This window comes from Rattus norvegicus, chromosome 14, assembly GCF_036323735.1.
Source record: "Rattus norvegicus strain BN/NHsdMcwi chromosome 14, GRCr8, whole genome shotgun sequence".
NCBI classification, from domain to species: domain Eukaryota; kingdom Metazoa; phylum Chordata; class Mammalia; order Rodentia; family Muridae; genus Rattus; species Rattus norvegicus.
In genome coordinates this window covers 79399158-79426015 of record NC_086032.1, presented here as the reverse complement: position 1 = coordinate 79426015, position 26858 = coordinate 79399158, and the positions used below count along the sequence as shown (strand labels likewise).

The 26858-nt window shown below is 49.1% G+C and overlaps 2 protein-coding genes across 17 annotated transcripts in view; one reads left to right on the top strand and one right to left on the bottom strand.

Moving 5' to 3' along the window:
* Nucleotides 1–1254: 1254 nt before the first annotated feature.
* Trmt44 (tRNA methyltransferase 44) lies at nucleotides 1255–26073 on the bottom strand. 11 transcript variants are annotated; one of them, NM_001130061.1, is made up of 11 exons: nucleotides 18669–19141; nucleotides 18195–18309; nucleotides 16787–17006; nucleotides 15057–15125; nucleotides 14060–14167; nucleotides 13325–13396; nucleotides 10840–10946; nucleotides 9732–9915; nucleotides 8455–8893; nucleotides 6670–6786; nucleotides 1255–2486 (listed from the first exon to the last, which is right to left on the bottom strand). In NM_001130061.1, exons 1-11 carry the CDS (start codon nucleotides 19123–19125, stop codon nucleotides 2257–2259), a joined length of 2118 nt encoding a protein of 705 aa, NP_001123533.1. In that variant the 5' UTR covers nucleotides 19126–19141; the 3' UTR covers nucleotides 1255–2256. The 11 variants fall into 11 exon arrangements, with proteins under 11 accessions (NP_001123533.1, XP_038947893.1, XP_038947895.1 ...); XM_039091965.2 differs by lacking the exon at nucleotides 18669–19141 and adding an exon at nucleotides 25978–26073 and having other exon boundaries at nucleotides 1659–2486; XM_039091967.2 differs by lacking the exon at nucleotides 18669–19141 and adding an exon at nucleotides 25978–26073 and having other exon boundaries at nucleotides 1659–2486; nucleotides 16787–16977.
* The window catches only part of Acox3 (acyl-CoA oxidase 3, pristanoyl), a 46557-nt gene continuing 40554 nt past the window's right edge, over nucleotides 20856–26858 (top strand). For 3 of the 6 annotated variants that reach the window (XM_063273675.1, XM_063273677.1, XM_063273678.1), the window contains exon 1: nucleotides 20856–25269. The gene's annotated coding sequence lies outside the window, so the exon portion shown is untranslated. Of the gene's footprint in view, nucleotides 25311–25991; nucleotides 26131–26858 lie in introns of those variants that run through there. The other 3 variants (XM_017599392.3, NM_053339.2, XM_039092496.2) reach the window with 3 other exon arrangements.

The following is a 26858-nucleotide window of genomic DNA, read 5'->3' as shown; positions in this document are numbered from 1 at the left end:
GTGGCCATCACTCACTCTGCCTCTGGTCTGGTGGCTTCTTCCTGTGTCTGCATTCATCCCCAGAGACAGATCACTTCACTGGGATGTGTACCTATCCCACACAGCCAGCCCCACAATAGTGAAGGCTGTTTCCAAGCCAGGCTGACTGAAGTTCTAGAGTGTGAGCTTAGGGGGAGGGTCATGATTCACTCACTTGGGAGTAAGGTGGAGTCAAAAGGTAGAGACTGTGAATGTGCATTGTCCCCAGAGCTTGTGTCTGACATTTGGTCATGCTGCTTGGGAGGCAAGTCTGGATATGAAGTGTGGCTGGCAACAAGGGGCCGCCATCTTTACTTATTGGTGCTTGTGTGTTATACCAGCCTGTTCTGAGTGTGGGCAGGGCCCATGGCCTGCTTCCTATCAGGAGAAATGAGAAGTGACAGAGCACCACTTGTGTGATGTGACACAGGTAGGAGGTGGCCTGCTGCTGTTGCCAGCTCGAGACCATGGGCACAGCTCCTCCCCCAGTCTAGTCTGCTGAGACCTCAGCTGTAGGCTATACCTTGGAGCAGCCAGGAGAGACCTGGCATAAAGACCCAGCAAAATTATGCTTGTCCTACCGAAGTGCTCTAAGCCTCCAGGTCCACTGCCACTTGATGCATATCAAAAGAAAACGAACCATCACCCAAAGCAGAGGTGATGCCCTTACCTTGTAAGTGCTCTTGAACTCACAGCAGCTCTCACCACCAACACTGAGCTCTAATCTTGTGGGCCACAATCATCTGAAGACTCAGAAACCAAAGGGACCAAGAGGCCATGCTCCAGACAAACCCCACGATTATGAACAAGAGTGTGTGCAGGGCAGAGGCCTGGGATGGGTGTTCACCAGCCAGCATGGCAGTTGGGTTAGCACACTCCTTCAGCTGAGCTCACTTGCTCCTCTGTCCCTGTCCCTGACATGGTAGAATGCTGCTTTAACAAATAGAACAGCAGTGCAGCACACTGACTAGGTATGGCCTACCTCCTCCATGAGCACTAAGCCTGCTCATCCTCATGCAGGGGCTTCTGGAAGTTGTCCTCACTGAATGCAGGCCCTGGAAAGGGCGTGAGTCAATGAAGGGGGGGCAAGCCCACTGCTCATCCTGAAGACACTTCTGTGGTATCTTCTCCCAGACCAAGCCAGGCTTTGGCAAGAGGCTTTGTGAACTAGAAAAGGTGGGAACCTAAGACTGTTGTCCCACCTCTCAGTCTAGCTATCTTAACATGGGGCTCTAGAAAAACCTGAAAGCCAGACCCAATACCCCTGGGAACCTTGCCTCATTAAATTCTTGGGAATCATTAGATTTCCAAGCACCTACAGGGCCTGAGACCAAACGCTGCCTTTCAGACAAGAGGCCAAGCTGGAAAGGAGCTCTATAGCTTCTAGGCCCCTGTGGACCTGGGAGAAAAGGCAATTACAGGTAGGGCTAATGAGAGGACAGAGACTGCTCCTCTCTGAGTTCCTGAGGACACACAACCTAGTCCATCCGAGAGAGTGGTAGACGGCCATCACTGCTCTGGGAGCTGGGGCTACGAAAGTGTCAAGGGAAGAGGCAGGAGCAAGCTCTGCGGGTTCTTACCAGCTGGGCCTGAGAGCCCATGGTAGCTGCCCTGCTCCGGGATGCTCTAGAGCCCTTGGCTCTTCAGAATAAACGACTTTATTCTCACCACTCAGATGACACCAGGTTGGTCACCACAAATACTTCTACCACATGGGGGGTTTCAGAGACTGGTCCCCAGGACATTCAGCTGAGATGCAGTGAGCGGTCCTTTTTGTTTAAAACTGAAAACAAACGGAAATGTTTCCTGAAAGGAAAAACCATCCCACACCTCTGGGGAGAATGTTCTAAAGAGAAGGATAAGGTGGAGGCAATGCTCACTGAGTCATGCCTCGAACACAGGTGGCCAGGGGTGACTCTGGAAGCTGTAGGACTCCAATAAGGACCTCAGAAAGCCCTGTGCCTCTGCTTACAGGGATCCCTTGAGCAGGGAGCTCCTCGGCAGAGGAGACCTGGGGTACACAGTCCCGGGAATGAGAAGGTCATGTTTGCAGAGGCTGACACGGTGGCTCTGGCATCAGAGCAGTCCACAGCCCGCATGTACCAGTGACTGACAGTGGTTCTGCATACCAACAGGTCAGACTGAAGCCAACCCAGTCCCAACATGATGTCATCAGGATAAGGGAGACAGGCAGGAGAGCCACAGAACCCAACAGCTAGAGAACACTGAAGAGGTGACTCAGGGAGCCTGCCTCTGCTTCTTCAAGGTCTGAGACGGGCGCAGCTCTTCCAGCCCATGCGCAAAGGGGCAACAGGCAGCAGGCAGTACACAACCATCAGGGTGGTGAGTGAAGAACCAGCAGATTCGAGTCTTGAACACCTCTGCAGACAGGCTCCTCTTGCCTTCTGGAGGCTTTTCCCTCTGCAGCTCCCGCCGCCAGTCACGGATGTGAACTCGCCCATTCAGAACTGAGGTTTAGGACAAAAAGACAAAGCCTAAGACTTTCCTTAAGTGTTATTAGTATGCAGGGACTGACAAACGCCACCTTGTGGAGAGTCCTGCCAGGGGGTACAGGGTCAAGGGCCTTCAGCTCCAAGTCCTACCTCAGGGGACCTGGATGCACAGTGGATAGCAGTCAGGAAACAGCCAGAGTGGCCTGCTGCCCTTTGCCACTTCATTCTGAGGAGCCAACAGCTCTGTATGAAACTCAGCCAAAGCAACCAAACCTTCCAGCCCCCTCCCCAGTCCTGAAAAACTACCTGTGGCCAGAGTGGCAGGAGGAACAAAAGTGCCTCATTGAGGAACTCTGGCTCACTGACTTTCAGAACTGAACCAAATGTGTATGAGTGAATGCAGCTTCCTGTCCGCTCTGGATTCCCCTGTGCTATGGCCCCAGTGAGCTTGGCTGCTGTCAGAAGTAAATATTTCCCTTGGAAACCTGAGCAGTGAGTCCTGAGAGGACCCTATGGCACATAGGACACAGGGGGGGTTCCGTCTTCAGGGATGGCTTGAAGCCCCCAGTCAAGTGACACCACATGCAACCACCTCCCTTGGGCTGAGGTTTGTCTTTCCTGAACCAAAGCCCAGGTTAGGGTCACTTCAGGACTCTGAGAGAAGTTTCTCAGAGCAGAGCCTCCCACCACAGACGAGGACTGTCACTGTGGGCCCAGAACTCTCTGAACTGTGCTCAGAGGAGCCTTGAGGGCATCTCCCAGAAGCGCCAGGACACTTGTCTGTAAGTAGCCAGAAGTCCCTGTCCCTGCTGGAAGTTCTGACATGTTTAAGCAATCCAAGGTCAACAGGGGACTTGAAGCCTGCCCTGAATGCTGGCTTGGGTCGTCACTCTGGACATGGGGCCAGCAGGAGAACCTCCTTGGATGCTTATGAACTAGTAGCTTGCCTAGCCACACAATGGGGCACTCTTTGCAAGGGTCATGTGGTCAGACCCAGTCAGTAAAGACCAAAAAGGAACAACAGCAGAGGCCTAGAGAGGGGTAGCTAGGCATCTAGGATGCAGTGTGCCTATGTTCCCAGTTTATACCAGGATGCCAGGCAGTCAGCTCCCTGGTGGCCCCACAGCCCTCACTCTGGAAAGATGGTGTGAGGCACCAAGATGGGTGGCCCTCCAGGGCACATACCATCCATCCAAGTCAGACCACCAACAGTTCTCCTCTGGGAAATGTGCTAGTAATTTAACACGGAATCACAGGAACAAATTTGTTGCCTTCCCAATCCCCAACTCATGCCTCCTGCTGGACTGCAAAGCAGCAAAAGAGGCTCTGCTCAACAGCTGCTCCACATCAGTAGCCTCTCACTAGCACAAGCTGAGAACCAGGGAACAGAAAGAGCACCAAGGGGCTACAGAGATGGCTCAGCGGTTAAGAGCACTGACTGCTCTTCCAGAGGTCCTGAGTTCAAATCCCAGCAACCACATGGTGGCTCACAACCATCTGTGATGGGATCTGATGCTCTCTTCTGGTGTGTCTGAAGACAGCTACAGTGCAATCATATACATAAAATAAATAAATAAATCTTTAAAAAAAAGAAAAGAAAGAAAAAAGTGCTTTGTCTTTACAAGTACCAGCATTAGGGTCTCGCCTGGCCTGGATTGTCAAACTCACTGGTGACCTCTGAGCTATATCCAGCCTCACCAGAAGACAGAAAGACAGAAGAAACAACCATGAAGGCCCCAGGAAGGGGCAGAGTCAAGATAGGGTCAATTCTGATACGGTACAGGACACTGTGTACATGAGCCAACCTTAAAGCATCTGAAATCTGAAAGCTAGCTTCCTCAGGAGCAGACCAGCCAGAGCCACATTAGCTTAAAGCAAAACAAAACATCATCCAGAGATAAGCCCCAGTTTCAGCACATATTTTCTGCATGACCGCAGAGAGAACGTTCACGTGGCTGGATCCCTAGTCTTCTACTCAGAAATGACTTCAAAAATAACTGCCCCCCACAGCGAACTGCACAGAAAGGTGGTTAACCCCATACATGCATATTTACACTAGACAGGAGCGACCATCCTTCACAAAATCAAAGAAAACGTGAGGCCCCTCAGGCTGCAGTACTTTAACTGACTAAAGCTTTCTAAGTAAGCACAGATCCTGGGCACTGGACGGTTCATCTGGACATCTGGGTGTGGGGCTCTTGGTTTCAGTAATGCCTCCAGGGGGGTGTCAGGCCATTCCTGCACCTACCCACAAGCAGTATTCACCCAAGTGAGGGCCAGTTGGCTGGACAGAACCATATTAACTTCTCAAGGACAATTGGACCACCCAAGGGCAGCTGTGTAGACTCATACAGTCGTAGCCTCACATGAGAGAGTGCCTGACACCCGTGTTCCCATGTGTACACACGGGCAGCAAGTACATATATGCTCAGGAGCACCGGGCACCCATGTTCTCATGTACACTGGACAGATGTATGAGGCAGCACACACCTTGTCTTTCATGTATGTGGATGAGACTGGGACAACTTTCCAACACCTGTGTCCCCCCCATCAAGGCCCCATTCCCTATCATCATCAGTCAGTGGCCCTTCCTGGATTAAGGCCCAACCTGTTTCCAAGTCCTGACTGGAGCACCACCTCCTAAGAAAGGCCTGAGAAACTGAGCCTGAGAGGATACTTGTAGCGAAGGCACAACGGTAATGCGAGACAGTGCGGAAGTGCCCGGGGTGAATGCACTCCAGGTGGGGTGTGCTGGTTTTAATGTCAACCCGACATAAGCTATAGTAATCCGGAAGGTAGCAACTCAACTGGGAAAATGCCTCTAGAAGATGGGCTGCAGGCTCGCCTGCAGGGCATTTACATAACTAGTGATTGATATGGGTAGAACCACCCCTGGGCTGGTGGTCCTGGGTTCTATAGGAAGCCATAGAGAGCAAGCTGGTAAGCAGCATCCCTTCCACAGACTTTGCATCAACTACTGCCTCCAGTTTCTCACTGGTTTGAGTTCCTATATTGGCTTTCCTCAATGGACTTGATGTCAACCAAATACGCTCCTTCATCCCTGTGGTGGTCTGATTGGCCCAGGGAATGCTACTATTAGGAGGTGTAGCCTTGTTGGAGTAGGTGTGTCACTGTGAGCATGGGCTTGAAGACATTTCCTCCTAGCTCTGCCTGAGTCTGTTCCTGGCTTTCTTGAAGATGTAGAACTCTCAGTTCTGCCTGTACCATGCCTGCCTGGATGCTGCCATGTTCCCACCTTGATGATACTGGACTGAACCTCTGAAACTGTAAGTCAGCCCCAATTAAATGTTGTCCTTTTTAAGACTTGCCTTGGTCATGGTATCTGGTCACAGCAGTAAAACTCTAACTAAGATACTCCCCAAGTTGTTTTTGGTTATGGTGTTTATCACAGCAATAGTAACCATAACTGAGACATGGGGCATACACACTTTTAGAGGAGATGCACACACCCCATGAAGTAGGAGTGGCCTGCGGAGAGAGCTGGTGAGAGGACTTGGCTCCTGCAGCTCTTCTCGCCTGGTGCTATTCCTACACACTCATGAATTTACAGTGCTGTCTCTACACTTCAGGCCTCTGGGCAGACACTGTCATACTCCACTCTCCATCCTTAGACTAAACACTCCTGCAGGACAGGAACTGAGCCACAGCCCATGAGGAATGCTCCCTTTTATCTCTGGAGGTATGGAATCCAGTGTTGAAGATATCAAGCAGAGACTAGAAGGCTCATGTCCCCAGCTTGACTGGTGGGCTCTACAGCTCCACATGCTTCTTGTTGCAGGTGGCAGAAGTAAACCATATTCTGTGGTGACACAAGATGCAGCCAGCAGGCTTTTCAACTAACCACCTTCTCTGTGTGAGGAACAGGTATCACAAAGTAATGGGAGTTCAGGGGTATATCCTAGACAGGAGCTTCTGGACCAAGGCACTGGCAGTCTGAGTAGAGGCTGGAGTGTGTCTAGAGAGAAAGTTAGCTATGGCTTCACTCTACGCTATAAGCTGGTGGTGACCTGGGTACTGTCCACTTGGTTCTTCTGAACATCTAGGCTGCCCCTGAGTATCACAACCCCCTCCATGGGGGACAGAAAGCAAGTGCTACGGGATGCACAGGAGGAACCTGCAGAGGAACCCAGAGGGGACAAGCAGGAAGGACAGTGTATGACGACCTCAGAGATTTTACCTTCAAACACCTGATGGCTATTCCTGAGCAGGGTCTGTAGGCCTCCACACTCCCGCTTCAGCTGCTGCAGCGTTTCTGAGTTTAGTTCTGCAGCCACTTCTGCCAAGGAAAGGCTCCCTGTGGGAAAGCAGGTTTCCACAGATAGCCTAGATTACAAGCCTATAATCAACAGAGACTGTTGGGTCCTAAAGCCAAAGCCAATCCTGAAGCCTCAAGTGTGCTTCAGCTGCAGGACCCTGTGAGTGCAATTTAATGAATCCATACCATACAACCACAGGACATGAGAGTGACAGTCACCCCAGCCACAGTGACAGTGTGCCAGCATTCAGGACCACATGCTTCCACTATGCAGGCTGAGCATCAAGTAAGTCTACCAACATATGGTGGGTGGCCCAACCCCCAGGAGATATGGCTCAGAGCTGAGGGGCAAAGACCAACAGACAAGCTTCTAGCTGTGCCTTTTGCAAGCTGTCAGAGCGTTGCAGGGCACTGCCCACCTAAGCCAGGCACACAGGTGGGGTTGGTATGGCAGGAGTGACACAGAGTTGCAGATATCACAGTGAGGTCTCTCTCATTCACAATGCTGCTCAAGACCCTGCAGAGACATGAAAACACCCTGACCAGACACCCAGTGACAATGAAGTCTATTTCAATTTAGATGACAATGGGTCTCCCTGGGTGCACTTGCCAAAGGTCTCACCTTTCAGTGCACCTGTGCCTCCTAGAGCTGGAGACTAAAGACAGCCCAGCCTCCAGCCTTATTACTTAAGCAGTAGCAGCACTGACCCAGACTGGAGGGCCTCCTTCTTAGTGTCCAGCAATGGTTTACTGAGGGAGATATCCAGGCCTCTATCAGGAAGAAAGGGGAAAGGCCATGGGTAGCCTCAGAGGCCCAGGCACACCTTCCTCACACACCCAGGGGTACCCGAGAGTCTCATAAACACAGGCCTCCAGATACCCATCAGGCACAGTATGGTCCCCACCCAACACTCCTCCTGGTAGCAGGCAGGGTGAGACCCAGCCCCTAGAGCCATCTCTGGACCTAGGTTTGCAGGAAGGCCCATCCTGCTCGTGGCTTTCCATCCCAGGCATAGCCCAACAGCCCCCAGTTCCCATCACTTCCTCTGGTAAACAGGGATCTGGCTTGTACAGTACACTCAGGAACCTGACCCTGCTGCCATCCCAGAGCTCCCTTTGCTCTTTCAGCCTTGGTGGGAAACCTTGCCTGCCTCCCTCTGCAAAGACCCTATATTAGCATCTGCAGAGTGCTGAATCTTTAAGTTATATGGTCACCTGAGCCAAGACCACTCTGGCCAGTGGAGGCTCCCAGGATTGGTTAGCTCTGAAGGGGAACATACAAGGTCCTGCCATGCCACATGTGGGAGATGAGAGGATAAAGGGAAGAAACCTGGACCCAGCAATCACAGATGAGGATGTGGCAAGGACAAGTGTTGCCACTGTGCTTTAAGTTATGCTGGGGGCCACCTGCACCTGTGTGGGGAGAGAACGAGGCAACGTTCTCAGCTTCAGGTGTAACGCTGGTTCTGGTCAGCAGATGGCCCCATACCGCCTCCTGGTGGTCACAGGAAAGAGGTGCAGCTGGAAGCTCTGACAGCCTTTGCTGTAACAGCAACCCTACTTTGCCTGTTTTCTCTCAATGTGCAGGCTCCAGCCAATGAACAATCAGATGCTACTGTGGTCAGCTGTTCACTCAGCTGAGTGTGCTGAGCTACAGAAGACCCAGAGTCCACAATGGCCAGTGAGCCTGCCTCAGTGGGGGCCTACCTCCTCCATTCCAGGTCTTCAGACTCCCGGCTTCAGAGTTTCCCGTGTTGAACCTCTTTCCATCTAACAACAAGTTTGCCACCTGTAAAACCACTTGGTCAATGAAGTCTCGAGGGAGAGCAGCACAATTCCTCACACGCTCAGCCTTTTCTCTAGGGCAGAACCCAGGCACCCAGAGTCCTGTGGCTGGGGCTCCTGTTCCTCGCTCAGCAGCCAGGCCCTCTGGCATGCACTCAGCCCCAGCATCAAAGGTCCTGTGACTGTCCTGGTGACCAGCATCGTCATCGTGAGCAGCAATCTGGGGTACAGAAGGTGCATGTCCCCCACCAGGCAGGCTCTGTGGAAGGCCCTGTCTGCTGTGCAGGTATCGTGTTCTCTGCTCATCCATCCAGACCTCTGCAGAAGGCAGGTATGTTCTGGATTTCCCAATGAGGCAGACCTGTGTTTGAAGAGACATTGAATTTCAACACTCCTGGAGCACACTTTTGCTAAAGTACAAATTATACCATGAAAAGAAAGAAATCCTTACTTGAGCCTTTTGGTTGTATTAGAGATGGAATCCAAGGCCTAGTACATGCTGGGAAGCTATCCCCTCTAAAGAATACCCTTAGCTCCAAAAACCTTATTCTTTTGAACAGATACCAACAGAAATGATTTAATAATAACAACAACAATAAAAACTACTGAGGAATGTGGATGCAGGAAGGTGCAAGTTAGCTCCAGTGGTCCTTACTGGAGCTGCCCTTGATCCAGGGATAACACAGTTTACCAATGAAGGTTTCTGAGGTCTGTGAGAGAGTGGGCTGTGTGTTAACCTGCTAGCATGATGTAGGTGCCCAGTGCATCTAGGGAACTTCCTCTGCATTTTTTTCTGATCATCAACTCCAAAGTTAAAGTGCACACCAGCAAAGAGGGCCAACGAAGTCCATTAAGGCTGCTCAGCCCTACCATGGGCTCTGCGTTTGGAGCTGAGCAGCATCTGATGTGTTTGGTCCCCACCAGCACTTACTGGGCACCATGCAGATCATCCAACTGCAACACTGGCTCAGAGACTGCATGAGCTTCCTTAGGAATCAGTGACAATCAGTGGAACTGCAGCCGTGAAACACAAGTCTGCCACCCCAGACTGAGCCTTAGCCCACTCAGAGGAGCCAGATTTGCCGACATAGCATTTGGGGGAAAAGCTGTCGGCCTGAGGACAGGCCCGAAGGAGCTCTGAAGAAGCTCCAGGCAAAGCACACAGAGCTGCCAGGCCCTGGACCTGCCCTGGCACATACCCGCTTGGTAGACGGAATCCTGAGGCAGTCCTCCTGTACGTGGAAGCCACAGGAGAGCCCCACCTCCAGCACGAAGTCCAGGTACTCTCGGTACTGTGTCTTCTTGCTTTGCCGCCGCCGGTATCGCCCTACAAAGTCAAAAAAACAGCAGGGCAGGACGAAGAACCGACAGGTGTAGGAAGACCTGGAAAAGGAAGAAACCCAGGAAATGTTTAGGAGCCCAGCAGAGAGCCAGGAAGACCCAAGGAGCCCAGCCCGACCCAGGTAGACAGGCTCACCATAGCATGCACAAGCAACACAGGACTGAGTCCTAGGCTGTTCCTGGCAATTCTTACATCTATAAATGAGCGGATTTTTTTTTTTTTTTTTTGAGACAAGGTTTCAAGAACTATTTATTCCTGACTTCCTTGCCTCAACCTTCAATGTGCTGGGGTAAAAAGCATAGCCACCATATTGAGATTCTTTCCCATGGGTCTCTAAAAACTATGCAGCACATCTTATTTTGCAATAAAATATTGAATTAATAAAAGATAATTTTCCTGTGCAGTTACTCTGGCCCTCTGATTTTAGCTCTCCAGAGCTGGAACTTCAGGTAGGTATTAGAAACCAAGACAGATGCAGCAAAGATAAGTTCAGACATGACCTGGAGTGGAGCTAGAAGCATGCCAAACTCAAAGAGTTCTGGTGGTGGGAGAGGCCCAATATAAGACTAAGGGAAGCAGGGCTGAAGGCCCTGTGTCTCAGACTCCTCAGTGGTCTGTAAGGTGCAGACTGCTGCAAAGGGTCTGTCTAAGGAAAGATTTCCCCTCAAAACAAACCCCCCAAAATCAGAAGAACATTAAAAAAAGAAAAAGCACATGGGTTAGAAATGTCATAGAGATGATAACAGTGGAATCAATGGAGCCAACAGAACATGTTGGAGGCATGTGTGTGGCTTAGGTTTATTAATAGGCACGGTTTCGAAAGAAAGCAGGTAGATTTAAATGTACTCAGTGTATATGCTGCCGTCATTTCAACACTCCTGAGTTACCATGTCAGTGCCTCAGTGGCCAGGGTGCTATGGAGGACACATGCTCAGAAGATACAGCCACCCATCTCTCCTGCTTACCTGGCTGCAATGACAGGGATCCACGGGGTGAGCTCATCAGAATGGTTACCAATCAGCCAGTCAACACCAGGGAACAGTGTCTTGTCACTTGGAGTGATGGAACCTTCCTTAAGAATGTCACACAAGTTGAACCAGTCAGTCCATGCACCAGAAGCTCTGAGCTATGGCCACAGTCCACCTACCACATGACCCTCCCAGGCCTCCTCTGTGCCCAGCTCACTAAAAGAAGGTGACTATTCTGCCCATAGTTGGTCCCCAAGGACACAAATCATTGGCAACTTTTTGAGTCCCTCAAAACAGCACTTTTCTGATGACTTAATTTGTTTCCCTGCATAAACACAGAAAGTATCCAATAGTGAAACAGCTGGTAACCAAATGAGCCCACAAGTTCTAGGCTATTCTGTCTATGGTCAGGGAACTCTCAGCTGTGACATCTCACCCACACCACCCTTCATAGTTTCTGTACAGCACCCTTCCTGGTGGTCAACTGCCAGTCTCAAATTAATAATCCCTCCCAGCAGGAGCATCACAGCTACGGAGGTGCTGGTTCATGACAAGTTTACACTGATGCTAAGACACTGAATGTACACAGTCCAACTGCCATATACATAACCACATAGGGAAACAAACCTTTAACCTCTGCACTTATATGTGCCCATTTGTCCTTCATGAGTCAAGAAGTTACTTATACTTTGGACGGCCATTACTAGGCCATGGGGTCCTGGAAACAATTAGACCTGCTTTACAAAAGGCCTTCTGAATACAGCAAATTGCAACCATCCCATTCTATGCACAAACTCCAGACAATCTGAGATTCCAAATACACTCCCACTGAACAGGGATTGGAAAGATGCTTAAGCCACAATAGATGGGATTTCAGTCAGAGCTTTCAGAGAAACCCACGACTGCAGCTGGAAATACACTATGAACGGCAGCAGCACGCAACCCATGAAATGCTCAGGGCCACAGGCTCAGGCAGAGTGCAATACAACACAGATGGCTTCCACCTCACATACTCAATACCTGCACTGAAACTAGATGGGGTTCCCACATCAGGGTGACTCATGGAAGGGGCTGAGGCAGGTGCTAAAGATCCCTAACGAACAGCTCAAACCTCTACACAATTCCTGAAAGCCCTTCATACCAATCAGCACTTCCTATAGTCAGGACTCACTACTATGTGGTAGTTTGAGTATGCCCATGGGAAGTGGCACTATTAGGAGGTGTGGCCTTGTTGGAGGAAGTGCATCACTGTGGAGTTGGCTTTGAGGTCCTATGCTCAAGCTCCACCCACTGTGGCAATAAGCCTCCTCCTGGCTGCCTGTGGAAGGAAGTCTCCTGCCTGCCTTTACATCAAGATGTAGAACTTGGTTGGGGTGTCTTTTCCCAGCAATAAAACCCTAAGACACACTGGGACAGTTTAAAGTCCCTACCAAGCAGAGGGCAGTAACACTGACATCTGCCAAATAACTCCTGTTGGTTGTCAGTCTTGCAGCCAGCATGGACTGCACATCCACCTGCAGGGCTCGCTCTGCACCCGCCACATGCCAACAGTCCTCAAAATGGAGACTAAAGTTTCCTTCTTTTTAGAGACAATGTCTAACTATTAGCATCAGATGGACTGGAACCTGTTCATGTAGACTACATTGGCCTAGAACTCAGAGATGTACCTGCCTCTGCCTCCCAAGAGTTGAGATTAAAGACAGATGCCACCACACTCAGCCCTAAAAATTTTCTCAATTTTCTTCCTTTTTTTAAGGTAAAGGTCTCACGAAACCCAGGTTGGCCTTGAACTAAATTGATCTTTCTGTCTCTACAAGTGTCAGAATTACAGGAGTTCACCAGGTTGCTTGGCTAAATTTCCTGTAATGTGAATCTACAAGCAATTATGAACCCCTGGGAAAACAACCATGAGTAAAGAAGGAAAAGTAAGAGCTGAGGGGCTTGCAGTGAGCTCCCTGCCCCTCAAAGCCTTTGTCCCATTACCCCAACTTGAAAAAGAGATGAGACAGAAAATGCAACAGTCTCTAAAGCTATACTTCCTGCTACAGATAGAGCAATGGCTATGGGCGTGTGTGGGGCAGCAGGGGGCAGGGCAGGTCCAGTGGCAGCTGTGGGCATGTGGGGCAGCGGAGGGCAGGGCAGGTCCAGTGGCAGCTGTGGGCAGCGGGGGGGGCGGGCAGGTCTAGTGACAGCTGTGGGCAGTGTGTGGGACAGTGTGTGGGGCAGCCAGGTCCAGTGGCAGCTGTGGGCATGGGGGGCAGCGGGGGATCAGGGCAGGTCTAGTGGCAGCTGTGGGCAGGGGGGGAGGGGGGGCAGCCAGGTCCAGTGGCAGCTATGGGCATGGGGGGCAGTGGGGAGGCAGGACAGGTCCAGTGGCAGCTGTGGGCAGCATGTGAGACAGTAGGGGCTAAATCCAGAAGCACTCCTGCCAACAGCTGACCCTAGGGGACAATTCTTACTAGATTGAGGGGTGGGGCAGTACCTCCAGCTGAGTTTGGGGTCCATACATGTCCCAGATTTTTCTTCTTCGGACATCAATCCCTCTGCCTGGATGCTGAGATGAGAAGTTTTGAAATTATGAGTTAAGTTTGGACCATTACAGTATAAGTTAGCAAAAATAACAAATCTGCAGGCACACATAAATCTGCCACTGCCACATAAAAAGGGCAGATGTGCCTGGCATCTGGGAGAGGGACAGCTCCCAACTCTTGGCAACATTGCACACCTGCGTGGTTGGTGAGAACTTGCACCCCACCAGCGATCATCACAGACCTTTAAAAGGGACCTTAGTAGCCTGTGTCCTAAGGACACATCCAGAGCCAGTTCTCAGCGGACATGGTGGGGAAGGAAAGCTTGTGACCAGCCCCCTCACAGTCCGCGCACCTTGACTCCAACCTTATTCTTCTCCAACTTGGGCAGAGCCATGGAACCTTCCCATCACCCCTAGACTCAGCCTCCAGGCCCTTTCAGGGATGCCACTGCAAATGAGCCAGGCTGCAGCATCAAGAAATGTTGGAGCTGGGTGTAGCTGAATATGGTGGAGTCACAGAGAGGTCTCTGTGAGTTTGAGGCTAACCTGTACTATATAGCAAGTTCTAGGCTAGTCAAGTTACACTCTAAGACACTGCCTTAAAATAATTAAAAAATAAAAAAAACATGGAGGCCCCTTTGCCCAACCCAGAGAAAGCTTGAGAAAAGGCAACATAGCTGTGCTCACCCCCTCGTTGCTCAGGATGTGGACCAGAAGGCCATTTCCACACCCCAGGTCCACGAAAGACTGCTTGGTGGTGATGCCCTTCTCAGCCCTCTCCTCTTCCCATAGGATCTGAAGAAAAAGACAAAGTAAACACAATTCCCATGTTGACTCATTCTATTCCAGATCAATCCTAACAGGATTTGTAAGGCCCTGGGTTCCGGCCCAAAGATTACAAAGAGAAAGAAAAGGAAGGACCCAAACACTAATGCCACTAGGGTATGAGAACTGGGGGTGGAGTAACTTCTTTCAAGACCCCAGGGCTCCCATGAAGGTGACACAAATGAGCAGCACACACGGGGTCTTTGGCCCAGGGGACACTAGGACACACCCACACCCCACAGCCCCCACTGCTCTCCCCTGATTTATTCAGGACTGAGGTACAGCTTAGTGGTACCAATTGAGCTCAGCACATAAAAGGCCTGGTTTCCTTCTAGCAGAAAAAGGGCATCTACATCCAGTGGTCACCAGCACACCAAGATGACTCAGTGTTTCTCCTTTACTTCTACATGCCTTGACAACCAAAATAACCCTGTTTTCTAAACTAAGAGAACTACAAGTTAAAGGGAAACAGGGAAGCTCTAGTTTAACCACTGTACAGATAAGAAAATCAAAAGTGCTGAGAAGAGAAGCATCCACTTGAGCTGGCCAGCCAGCAAGTTAAGGATGGACGAGGGGAGAGAGGCCCAGCCCACAGCTGAACAGCACTGGATTGTTGGTGCCTCCACAGTGACAACTGTGTCTCACTAACCAACGCCTGACCGTCTGCCCTCCTACCTCCAGCTTCCTGATTCACACATGCTCTGTGTTCCTGCATGAGTCATGCAGGATGTGAAATCATTTCACAGCAAGGAAAAACACAAGTCCTGACTTGGTGAATGCTCTACCCCCAAATAGTAGCACCTTCGAGAGGCAAACGTCACACATTCCATGTGAGTGTGAACACTGCGAATATTCTTACCAACAGGTATGTAGCGATGGCCACATCTTCATATACAAACTTTTCAGGATCGGTTACTTCAGGCCAAACCTAAAATGTTTTCAGAGAATATGTAAATAGCTGTGAAATCAACAATTTAAATATCTCTAAACAGCCTAGATCAAACCAAACTAATCATATAATAAATAAAGGTACTTTCATTTTAAAGGCAAGTTCACAGTTGATTTCTTGCAATAAGTGCTTTATACAAAAAACAGTTACTACGCTGCTTGTAACGGACAGATTGTGTCCTGTACAAAGTGATCCAAAGCATCAGCACTATAGACTAGTGTCAGTCACAGAAAAAAGTCAGCTCATCTGTATAGAGACAATGACTAATGAGATGAGGGAGAGGAGCAGGGCTAGGGAGGTGCCTCAGTGGGTAAAGTGTTTGCTTTGCAAGCCTGGGGATCAGAGTTCAAATCCTCAGTACCCACATAAAAAGTCACGGATAGTCATGAGGCCCATGTAGTCCCAGCCCTGGGTCAGTGGGAACAGGAGGCTCACTGGAGCTTGCTAACTGCCAGCCTAGCTCCAGGTTCAGTGTAAGACCCTCACGATGGAGGGCCCAACTCTGCATGTGCATGCACAGGTACATGTACCCTTCACACTCATGCAAGCACTCAGAGGAAGAAATATGAGAATGGTGCAGACGGCCACAGACCAGACTTACGAGACTGGGCTAACTGCTCAGGGCCAGGCTCTATGATACAGAGGCAGGACAGTCAAGACATCTCCAGAGTCAGCCATCTACACAATGGTCAGGTACAGTAAATGATGCAATGCATCACCACGTCCTGGGAATAGTTTAAAGGCTGAAAAGCAGGAGCACCTCCTTAAAGGTATTTAGAGTACCAGAGGGATGGAAGACCCTCCCAGGGCCAGGGCCTTCAGGGGAAGGGAGCCCAGCTGTTGTATAGATCTGAACCATATCTCTAAATGAATCACTGAGGATCCAAGCCTGTGGCTTGGGCTACTTTGCCTTATAATGCAAGGACTAACTCAAGTTCATATTGTCATGAAGTACATGACTGTTTTTTTTTAGAGTGACTGTCTTAGAAATACCTTTAAGTTAATGAGGCCAGGGCTGGAGAGACAGCTCAAAGGTTGAGAGCTTACTGATCTTGCAAAGAATCTGAGTTTGGTTCTCAACACGCAAGTCAGGCAGTTTACTGCCACTGCCTCTAAGTCCAGCCCCAGGTGAATCTGACACCCTATTACGTCTCTATGGGAAACTGCATGTGTATGAACATATCCCTATACAGAGACACATCTATAAATTAAAAATTAAAATAATTTCTCTTAAACCAGCCAGACCCACACGGTGGCACATACATGGGTCCCTAGCACTTGGAGGAGGAGGCAGAAGGACCATGAATTTCAGGCTAACCAGGGCTACATAGAAACCTTGTCTCAAAAAACAAAAATGAAATAAAAAAAAAAGTAAATGTTATAATATGGTAACTAACAATGTTTATTGATTTTTAGATTAAAATTTCCCTTCTGAGTTCTTGAAAAACGTGAAAAAGTTTACTTCTGGTTTTAAAAATGTACCCAAACATCTTCTTGGTTTGCACTATGTGTACCCATAGTTGGATTTCAGTGTGATACCTGAACTAGATAGGAAGCCCACAGGCAACGGAGTCTCCCTGGCAGGCACCTGCCATGTCACTTGTTAAATGAGGGGACTATGAACACGCCTTGAGCATTACCTTTACCATGTCTCTGTACTTCTCTTTGAGCTCCTGGTACATCCTGCCATAGCGCAGGACGGAGACCAGGGAAAGTGTGCTTTTAAACTCGCTCTTCCTGTTCTCCACTGCCCACCTGGCCAGCTTGGACAGCAGTTCTTCTGCAAGCCAGGTAGGCTTGGGGTAGACAACACCATCCGAATGCCACCTCTCTGGACAGAAAATTAAAACAGATATGAACCTTCAAAAATAAGAGAAATACCAATGAGAAGTGCTGGCTTCAATTCTTATTCCTAAGTCACATGTTTATTTTCCAAAACGGAGCCGTAAGTACAACATTCTTTCTCTCAGTGTGTGTATGTGCGCACATGTGCATGGTGTTGTTGCTGGTATCAAACTCAGGACCTAGCTAGGCCCAAGATGGGCAGGTGTTCTACTTCCGAATGACAAACCTGCACTTTATAAGAGGGACTCTAAACTGTGACAGGATATGCCACCCGCTACTCTGGACCAAGATATACTAATAGCAGCATGATGATGGGATTAGAGTTCATGTGAATTTGGTCTAGATTTAAAATATTCCCCAAAGATTCCTGTGTTGAAAACTAGGTCCCCAATTCAGCTGAGCTCTAAGATGGGGCCTTTGGGAAGTGAATGTACCATGACAGACCAACCTCATCAACAGGCTAACTCATAGAGACACTCAGCTTAAGGGATATTAGGGATGATGGGGGCTTAGAGGGTGAGTGAAGTTTTGTTGGAGAAAGCAGGGAGTTGGGTTGGGGGTGAGCTCTTAAGGGCAGAATTTGTCCATGGGCCCCCTCTTTATTTCTGGCTGCCTTGAGTGAGAAGTTTTAACTCATGCTCCTAGTTCCTCACTACAGCCCCCAAAACCAAACAGGGGAGTGATCACAAACTAAAACCTGATACCCTTTTAAAATTATATACACACATTTCTCTCTCTCTCTCTCTCTCTCTCTCTCTCTCTCTCTCTCTCTCTGTGTGTGTGTGTGTGTGTGTGTGTGTGTGTGTGTGTGTAAGTAAAAGACAGAGGACAGCTCACAGAATTAGGGATCAAACTCAGCTTGTAAGATTTGAAGCAAGCACCTTTATGCAGAGTCATTTCACTGGCTCTCAAACATCCTTAAGTTATCTTCCTTGGGTATTATGCAACAGAAAGCTGACTAGCAAAGTATCCCAGCTAGTTGCTGTAGACCCTAAATGGTATATGGAATGTAGAGATTGAGGACTCTGGCTACATTGTGATCCCCAACCCTGGACCAGCACCAGGAACCAGCAGAGTGGTGATTACAGTGTACATCTGTGACCAGCCCGTCAACATAAGACCTTGGCTTTCCAGCTGTCTGAAGATAGGATGTCTGGGATGGGCAACACATAGTGGTGCAACAGAGCAGTATCCAGCTCTTACCATTCTCCTTCGCTGTGATGGAGACGGAGCTGATACACATTGCTCATTTTAACCTCCAAATTCTCCTCATTATCTTCTTCCAAGGGCAAAAAGGTGACACTCCCACTGGAAACATCTGAGGGAAAAAGACAAAGCCATCATCAGGTCATAGCTGCTCTAAACAGATCCCTTAGAAATAGAACTGAGCAGCAATGAACACAAGAGTGATGCTTTACAATCCTTAGTGGCTGTCTGTCGCTGGGGAGAAGGGCTCTACACTTTGGACACATCATTATAGCCAGCACTTAGAAAATACAAGGCCAGAGCTGGCCAGACGCGCTCCTTTAATCTTAGCACTTGGGAGGACAATGAAGGTGTATCTCTGTGGGTTTGAGGCCAGCCTGCTACACATAGCGAATTCCAGGCCATATAAGACCCTGTCTCAAAAATCGAGAGCTTTTCAGTCTGTTTGCGCTCTTCCCACTACTCTCCTACCTTGCACCACCAGTTCTTTCTTCGGCTCTGTAAAGGGGAAGTGAGGGCTCGCTTTCGGGATGACGGTTCTGAGAACCAGGTCGAGCTCCTGCGCGGCTTCAGGAGGAGAACCCAACGAGGGGCCATAGAAGGTCAGTATTTCCGGATTGGAGTGGACGAGGCTTTGGGAGACTCGGTTCCATAGCAAGTCCAGGTCAGCCGCGGGAGCGGTGCCTTCGCGGTCCGCCCTAGATCCCTGTCCCGGTTCCCTCTCCAGCCCGTGCCCCTGTCCCTGCCGCGGTCCACACTCCGCCTGGGCACTGGGCCGCAAAGTTCTCCCACGGGCTTCTATGCGGGCGCCACACAGCCTCTTGTTGGCCACCTGTGGCCTCTCCAGCCACACGGTAACGGCGGCCCAGAAACCTCCGGGTAGCAGAGAATCAGGGTCGTCTAGCGGCACTCTACGGAGCTCCTCCATATCTGCGCTCTCGGCGCATTGGGATGACGCGACCCGGAAGAGCATTGGCTCATGGGAATTAGAGCCGGAAGACCCGCCCTCCGGTAACCTCCGGCGGGGCGGTGGCGGAGGCTAAGACTAGGGCTGATCAGAGTTTTTTCCGCTGAGAATACAGTCTCTTGGGATCCTCAAAGGCTGAACGCACAGCCTCTTCTCCGCTTGCTTTCTTCCGTGGAAATAAGAGTTCCCAAACGGTACATCCATCTCACACCCCCAAAATTAAGTTTTGTCCCATAGGTTCTACCTGTCCCACGGCAAAGCTAATAATACGGAGAGGATAGAGAGAGCATTATTACTTGAGCAAACAAGATGGAACTGATGCTCTCAAACAGAAAGCCACACTTATGTGGAGGATTCTACAAAGCCGGATGACTACAACTTCATATTGTGAAGAGTTGGAATGCAGACCCAAAGCCAGCTTAGCTCCTTCATAGCCATGCATTGCCCACCTCTGTGTCTGACGCCAAAGTTTTTGACTGGAATATATCTTTGACTGGAATATATTAACTTGGCAGAACATTACCTCCTGCCAACCAAAAAGATAAGGCTGCCATCAGAAAACATAAGCACCATAGCAGAGACGTTCTTACTTTGTTACCTGAGATCCTCAACAAAGTATTTAGCTCAGTGGGATAGTTTCCCCTAAGGAACCTGCCTAACCTTCCGCCAGGACACCAGCCCACATCAGAGATTGGAAGTGCCACACTGAGTCACTAATTTCTCTGTCTCTGCACCCCACCTCCTACACACGCACAAACTTTGCTTTCAGGCTCCATGGATACTGACTTATTGGATGTCTCTTTTTCTTTCCCAGGCAACAGCTTCTGGCTTTCCAATCTTTGCCCCAAAACTAATCCTACAGGTTTCTGGGGTCTCTTTCATACCCTTGTAACTTGCATCAGTAAAATATGAATTAACAGATGGTGTGGTGAAACACCTCGAATTCCCAGTTCACGCTTTTTTAAAAAAAAAAAAAATGAGACAGAATCTACCTAGGTAGCTCCAACTGGCTTGAAACTCACTCTATAGAACAGGCTGGTCTCGAACTAAGAGATCAGCCTGCCCCTGTCTCCTGAACATTGGGCTTAAAGGCCCAGCTGAGTGCCATCTTTTCTATTGTCTGATCGATAAATTAGAGGGCACATGTCTCTTTGGAATATCCTCACTCCTAGGGGGATGGTGAAATGTCTTAGCTGTTAAGAACATGTGCTGCTCTCCCGGGGGATGGTGCACACCTTTAACCAGGGGAAGCAGAGGCAGGTAGATCTCCAAGTTTGAGGCCAGCCTGGTTTATAGAGTGAGTTCCAGGACAGCTAGGGCTACACAGAGAAAAATCTGTCTCGCAAAAGAAAGCAAACAACCCCCCCAACACACACACACAAACACACAGAAGAACATTTGGTGCTCAATCATGAAAACTGGGGCTCAGAGTCCAACATCAATAGCCAGCAGCTTCAAAACACCAGTAATTGGCTCCAAGGAATTGGATACCCCCTTCTGTCTTCAATGTGTGCTTGCACTTAAGTACATGTGCCTGCTCATACACACACACACACACACACACACACACACACACACACACACACACATATCTGAATGAAAATAGAATGCCTTCACTTCTGCCAGGCTGATTGCATTTCTTCATATATGTAGGAGGTAGTGATCCTCCAGCGTCTTCTTCCTAAGTGCTGGGATTACACATGTGTAACCATACCATCTTTCAGTTCCTATTTCACAGAAGCCTATCACAAGGACACGGAAGAGAACTGAGAGACCTGTAGGGTTAGGTTTGGAGCAAAGTTGGGGAATCCAGAAGCCACTGCCTAGGGAAGAGGAAGTGCCATCTATTGATTATGTCCTGGCAGATGATGTGGGTTTCTTATGGGAAACTATCCCACCGAACTAGGTGTCTGTTTATTCTGCTAGCACCCCCCAGCACCACACACAGTCCCTCTCCCTTGTCAACCCGACCTCCTTGTCCACCTTCTTCCTCTACTCACTGAATCCTGTCACATGGTCTTTAGTTCTCCAAACCAAAGAGCCACTCAGCCTTAGGGCCGTCCTCCTGGGTTACACATTTCCAGCTCTTCTCTCGCACTTGGAGTTAGTAAACTGTCCCTCCCCAGGCAGGGCTTCCTGCACCAACTAGAAACTCCCCCAGGCACTTCTCCCACTGTTGCGTGTGTCTTCTTATACCCAGTTTTGTTTACTTCCGGTCCCCACCTTCACAAAGGAACACCATTAACTTGCAGCATTATGGCACTAGGATCCTTGAGCACATACTAAGGCCTAACTATACTTTCCCCGACACTCTGGGCTTTCTCATGGTTTCTACGGCTTCTATGTTTAAAGACATGGCTTCCCACTTCCCTCTTCCCACCATGTGTTTTCCTGGAACAGAGATTATGGAGAGAGGATTGCTTGTGATTGCAGCAATCCAGGTAAGGAGCCAGCACAAACATGTCTGTGCGTCTTCACCAAGTAGCTGATGCCAAGCCCTGTTGCAAGCTCTTGTGACAGATGCTTTATGTGACGTTACCTGCGGTCTGAAGCTCGTCAGGTAAGCTGTGATCAGTCAGGCCACGCACGATGAGGTTGCAGTGCTCTCCTGTTCCCACAGAAGCTCTTTTGACTCCCGAGAGCTTTTCTTTTCAGCTTCATGACCCCTCGGATCAAATGGCTGGGTTTACATTGGGGTTTTCCCCTCCCCTGGTTCACACCAGGAGCAAAGCATGACAGAAAGGCTTCAACCTTTATATGTGTATCTTACAACCCAGCACTCTTTTTTTTTGGCTGCCCACTGCTGTACAGGAGTTTACAACTGGGAGGTTACTGTGGGTGGTCCTGGCAGAGGTGTCCCCAGCCATGGTTGGTGCTAAACCTCACCCCCGGTTCTCACTGGGTGGTGTGGCGACTGTTCCTCATCCCTTCCCCTGGCATCTTGAACTAATTCTGGAGGTGTGGTGGTGACAGGGAAAGTACGTTGAGAGGCAAGTGACTAGAGTGTGGGAATAAACTGTGACAATGTCAAGTGTGTTGTCACATACCTGTATACCAGGCAGAAGGATCAGGAGTTCAAAGCTATCCTGAGCTACAAGGCAAGTTTAATGCCAGTCCAGGCTACATGTGACCATCTCAAACACTGCCACCACCAAACAGAAATGTGAAAATACTTGCATGCCAGTGACAGCCAACAGAACAAACGACTAAAATGTCAGCAGGGGATGGCGGGGCATTGGGAGGAGGTGGAGGCAAAGGTTGCAACCACAGAGCAGGAGTGGGTTCTGCTGACAGGGCTCCTGAATACACCGACAGGTCATTGTCCGATGAGTCCTGCTCTCACCCCAGCTCCCTTGGAGCTGTGTGCCACTGCACTTGGATCTTCTTTCTGGCAGTCATATCGGGAAGTAGCTAAGAAATGAGGCAAGGGCAAACCCCTTTCTTTCTCTGTAATGTGAAACCCTTCCAAATTTTAGCAGCCTGCCCACAAGGACAGTTTAATTTACCAAAGTTTAGTTCCTCTCCTCAACATCCTGCAGTCTCATTGTCCCCTGGGTCCAACGCTGAGATGACCAACGAATTATCTGTCACACGCAGGTTTGGGGGTGTCTTAAGACCCAGGAACGGGGCCTTAGAGTTGCAAAGAAGCTGGAGATCAAAGGTAGATGCCACCAAGAGATCTTGAAGTAAGCCAGGCCAGAGCTGAGATAGATTGATTTGACAAGATCTTGTTAAGTCAGCCAGCCTGCCTTAAAACTTGTGAGCCTCCTACCTCAGCTCCCACAGTGCTGGTATTGCAAGAGAAGTCTTGGGTTGGGGCAAGTCTTTAACCAGTTGCCATAGAACGAAATAAGGAGTGGAGCAATGGGATCCAAACTTGCTGATCCTGCCCTGAGAATTGGAGACTTGAAGAGTGGAAGCAGGGTAGGGAGAGCTGAGAGAGAGTGGGGGGGATGAATGCACACTGGGAGGGTGAGAAGGATCTGGAACATGCTTTCTAAGTTTCCTCTACATGCTTACCCACTGCAACGACACCCTATCCTCCATGGAACTGACAGTCAAGAGTTCTCTTCCCACCCATCCAACTCCACTGCCACAGCCATTGTAACTCTCACCCTTCCTCCTGCTCCTAAAACTGCTTGAAAATGTCCCTTCTCACTCTTACTCCTGGGGGGAATCCTGAATGAGAATCAAATGAAGTTAATTTGTCAATAAACTCTTAACAAAACAGAGTCCAGAGACCCGGGGATGATTCTAGGTAACCTTCTCCTCTTAACAAAATCACCACACTGCACAAGATTCCTTCCCTAAGGATGCCGGTACAGCAACTGCCACCAGCCTCAGGGGGACACCACCCTTTTTATCTATCCTCAGGGGTAAGAACCCGTTTACCCAAAGAACCCCTATAACAATCCTTATACTCCTGATCTGTTCATGTGCCTATGATCCATCTTGGCTCACATATCCCAGATAGCAATTTAATTGTTCCCAAGGAAAACTTTAATTTTAGGGAGTCGGTCTCCCTACTGTTCATCTAAACTGATAATTCCCAAGAAAGCAATGTTTTCCTCATGTTAATACATGAACACAACTTCTTATTAGCTGTGTTTGGACAACATTTGTGAGCTATACATGAATTCTGTCATGAATGGGTACCTTGTTACTCTCTAACTCTGGAAAAACAATAGCATGTATTCTTGCAGACCATTCTGGACGGCTCTACGAACTCAAGGACTCTTTGCGATGACAGAGTTCAAGCTGTAAATGCTGGTGGAGACTGAATGTCCATTCAGACTGCTTAGCAAGGCAGAAGACATTTTCACGAGCTGTTCAGGCACTGTGAAGGTGACTGGGTAGGAGTGCTTCTCTGATTCTGGAAACTTCTAGACTAGACTAGAGCAGAACATCCAGGATTGGTAACTGTTGTCTTCTGCCCATGCTGTCAGGTTCCCCTGCTTGGTGATGGGAGGCACTGTGACAACTGCACACCAGGTAGGAAGGATGGTTTATCTGAGTATATTTGGTGTGTGTTTATGGTGGGAACAATTTCATTCTTTAGGCTGCCCATCCCTTCAGTCATTTCCCTTTGCTATCACTGCTACGATTTATTGTTATTGTTGTTGTTGTTGTTGTTGTTGTTGTTGTTGTTGTGTAATGTGTGCAGGCACAAATGTACCAGGGAATGCTCCTGGAGGTTGAAGGATCTCTTTCTGGAGTCAGTCCTCTCCACTGTGAGTTCATGAGGCATGTGCAGGATGCCCTACTTTCCAATAGAAAAGCCCCACTGACACCTGTGACTGAAAGCGTGTTCTGAGTTAGAGCTATAAATGCAATAATTGGTACGGACAAAGTAGTTATTCAATTCAGCAAACAGCTCCCAGCCCCGGCTGACAGAGGCAGAGTCCACTTGTGTCTGGTCCCAATGCTTCAAACCTGTCTCTGAAATAGAGTTCAGCATCTTTCTCTTTCCCCTAACGCCTTTTCCATCATTTTAGTCCCTTTCAAAGGAAAACCGGCTTCCTCTAGCAAATAACCAAGTACCATTTGGTTCTTTGTCTGCACTTGGCTTCAATCCCTACTCCACTCCACCCCCAGCAGAGCTTGAGACAAGATTCTTCGGAAATCTGCCAATCAGAGCACTATTTAGGAGTTCCTGGCAGGAAGGTCACCTGGGAATTCTGAGTAAAGTGCACTTTAAAGGAGCCGCGGTCCAACTCTCCCGGAAGTGCTCCCAGAGCCATGAGAGGCCTGGACCAAAACATGACATCTCTGCGGAAGGCGGTTTCTGAATAAGCCCGAGGCCTCTAACCAGGCAGAAGGCGACCGGGATGAAATCCTTTATCTCCAAACCCGAAACCACATTGAGCTGAGCTCTTGGAAGCGTCTGCGTTTCCCTGGCGACGACGCGGCGCAGCATGATGACGCAAGGCTTCAGGCAGCAGCAACCCGAGTCAAGGGAGGGATGACGTCACGTTCCGGGATGGGGCCGGGGCGGCACCACCAACCTGCTCCACCCTCAGAGGTCTGGACATTCCTGATCAACAGTGTTTGCCGGACCGACGCCAGTACTAGGACCACGGACCGACCGCAAGCTGGATCCGGGCGGTGAGGACTTACCGGGCTCGGGAGATTCCAGACAGAACAGGGTTTGTGGGAGCCCAGGGCTGGGGTGACTGCTAGAGTTTGCACTCTACCCGACATCATACTCGCTAGTGGAAAAACGAGGTGACCTCAGTTTATTAGGCTCTGCCCTGCGGCGGAGAGGTATCCCAAGACAGACAGAACAGTTAGTTGTAGGTTGAATTTGTTTATAGTGTCCGAGGTCTGCTCCTCACTGTCCCCGAGCAGAGCACTATTTATACTTTTCAAGTGCATTGAACTCTGATCTAGCGAATTCTTAGGAAGTGCTCTGCTGCTCTACACCGGAGACCTTAGTTCTCCGTTTGGGTCTCAGTTGCCCAGGCTGGCCTTGAACTCTATCCTGTCTCAGTCTTGGCATCAGTCAGGACCATAAGCCAGTTCATTATGTCCAGCATAACACTGACTTTTAAAAATGGGAACAAAAAGAGGAACAGAAACAAGAAACAGACTGGTGAAGGTCCGATTTTCTGCTACTTTTTTGTAAGACTGTAGCAGAGAGGAAAACCTTACCATGATGTTAATGACTCTATGTTGCTTGGGTCTGGTCTGTTGGGGATATCCATATAGGACTTCAAACCAGAACTACGGCCTCATAATTTTTTAAAAATTTCAATAGATTAACAGGCTGGAGGGAAGTTGTGTCAGAACCATGATAATGAAGCTGCCACTTACCTCAGGAAGCATCCCAAGTGCCTGATTTGAGTCCCAGGAACGTTCGTGGCAGACAATGCCCGGTATCCCAGTTGTAGTTGCTTCTGAGAAACGGGGTGGCAAAGCAAAGTCCACCAGATTGGTAAACTGTATTATTGAGAGACCGGAGCAAAGGTAACTTGGCTCTGTGGCATGTGTTTGTTTCATTTGTGGCAGTGTGGGTATGTTGGTGACCTCGTGTGGCATGGGATCTTTGGGAGCTGGTGGGGATCTGGGATCTAGACCAAAGCACTTTGCTCCTTTGCCACAGATATTTTTTTTGTTGTTGTTGTTCTTTTTTTCGGAGCTGGGGACCGAACCCAGGACCTTGCGCTTCCTAGGTAAGCGCTCTACCACTGAGCTAAATCCCCAGCCCCCCACAGATATTTTTAATTAAGAAGAAATCCACTGGGCTGGAGAGATGGCTCAGCCGTTAAAGGCTAGGCTCACAACCAAAAATATAAGAAGAAATCCATTCTCGTTGCCTATGATATGTGATTTTATATGTATAATTTAGGGAAAGAACTGGTAGAATGAATATATATATATATGTGTGTGTGTGTATCTTATACATGTGATTTTATATGTATAATTTAGGGAAAGAACTGGTAGAATGAATATGTGTGTGTGTGTGTGTGTGTGTGTGTGTGTGTGTGTGTGTGCATCTTATACATGTGATATTTGTACATATAATTTATTAGGTTGGCTTACAGATCTGGCCTAGGCAATAGAACAGTGGCTGTCTCACTCTGGAGAGGCCAAGAATCCAGTAGTTGCTCAGTCCATGAGGTTGGATGTCACAGCAGTCCCAGTTTGGGGCTGTGGTCCTGAGGATTCCCAGGGAGCTCCTGGTCTTTAGTCTG

Excerpts from the sequence above, each read along its gene's own strand:
- Trmt44 (NM_001130061.1), bottom strand. The coding sequence starts at position 19,125 with ATGGAGGAGCTCCGTAGAGTGCCGCTAGACGACCCTGATTCTCTGCTA. Across the intron at positions 17,007-18,194 it reads CATCACAGCGAAGGAGAATG|GTTCATATCTGTTTTAATTT; the intron begins GTAAGAGCTGGA and ends TTATTTTTGAAG. Across the intron at positions 8,894-9,731 it reads GGATTCCGTCTACCAAGCGG|GTCTGCCTCATTGGGAAATC; the intron begins GTATGTGCCAGG and ends CTTCAAACACAG.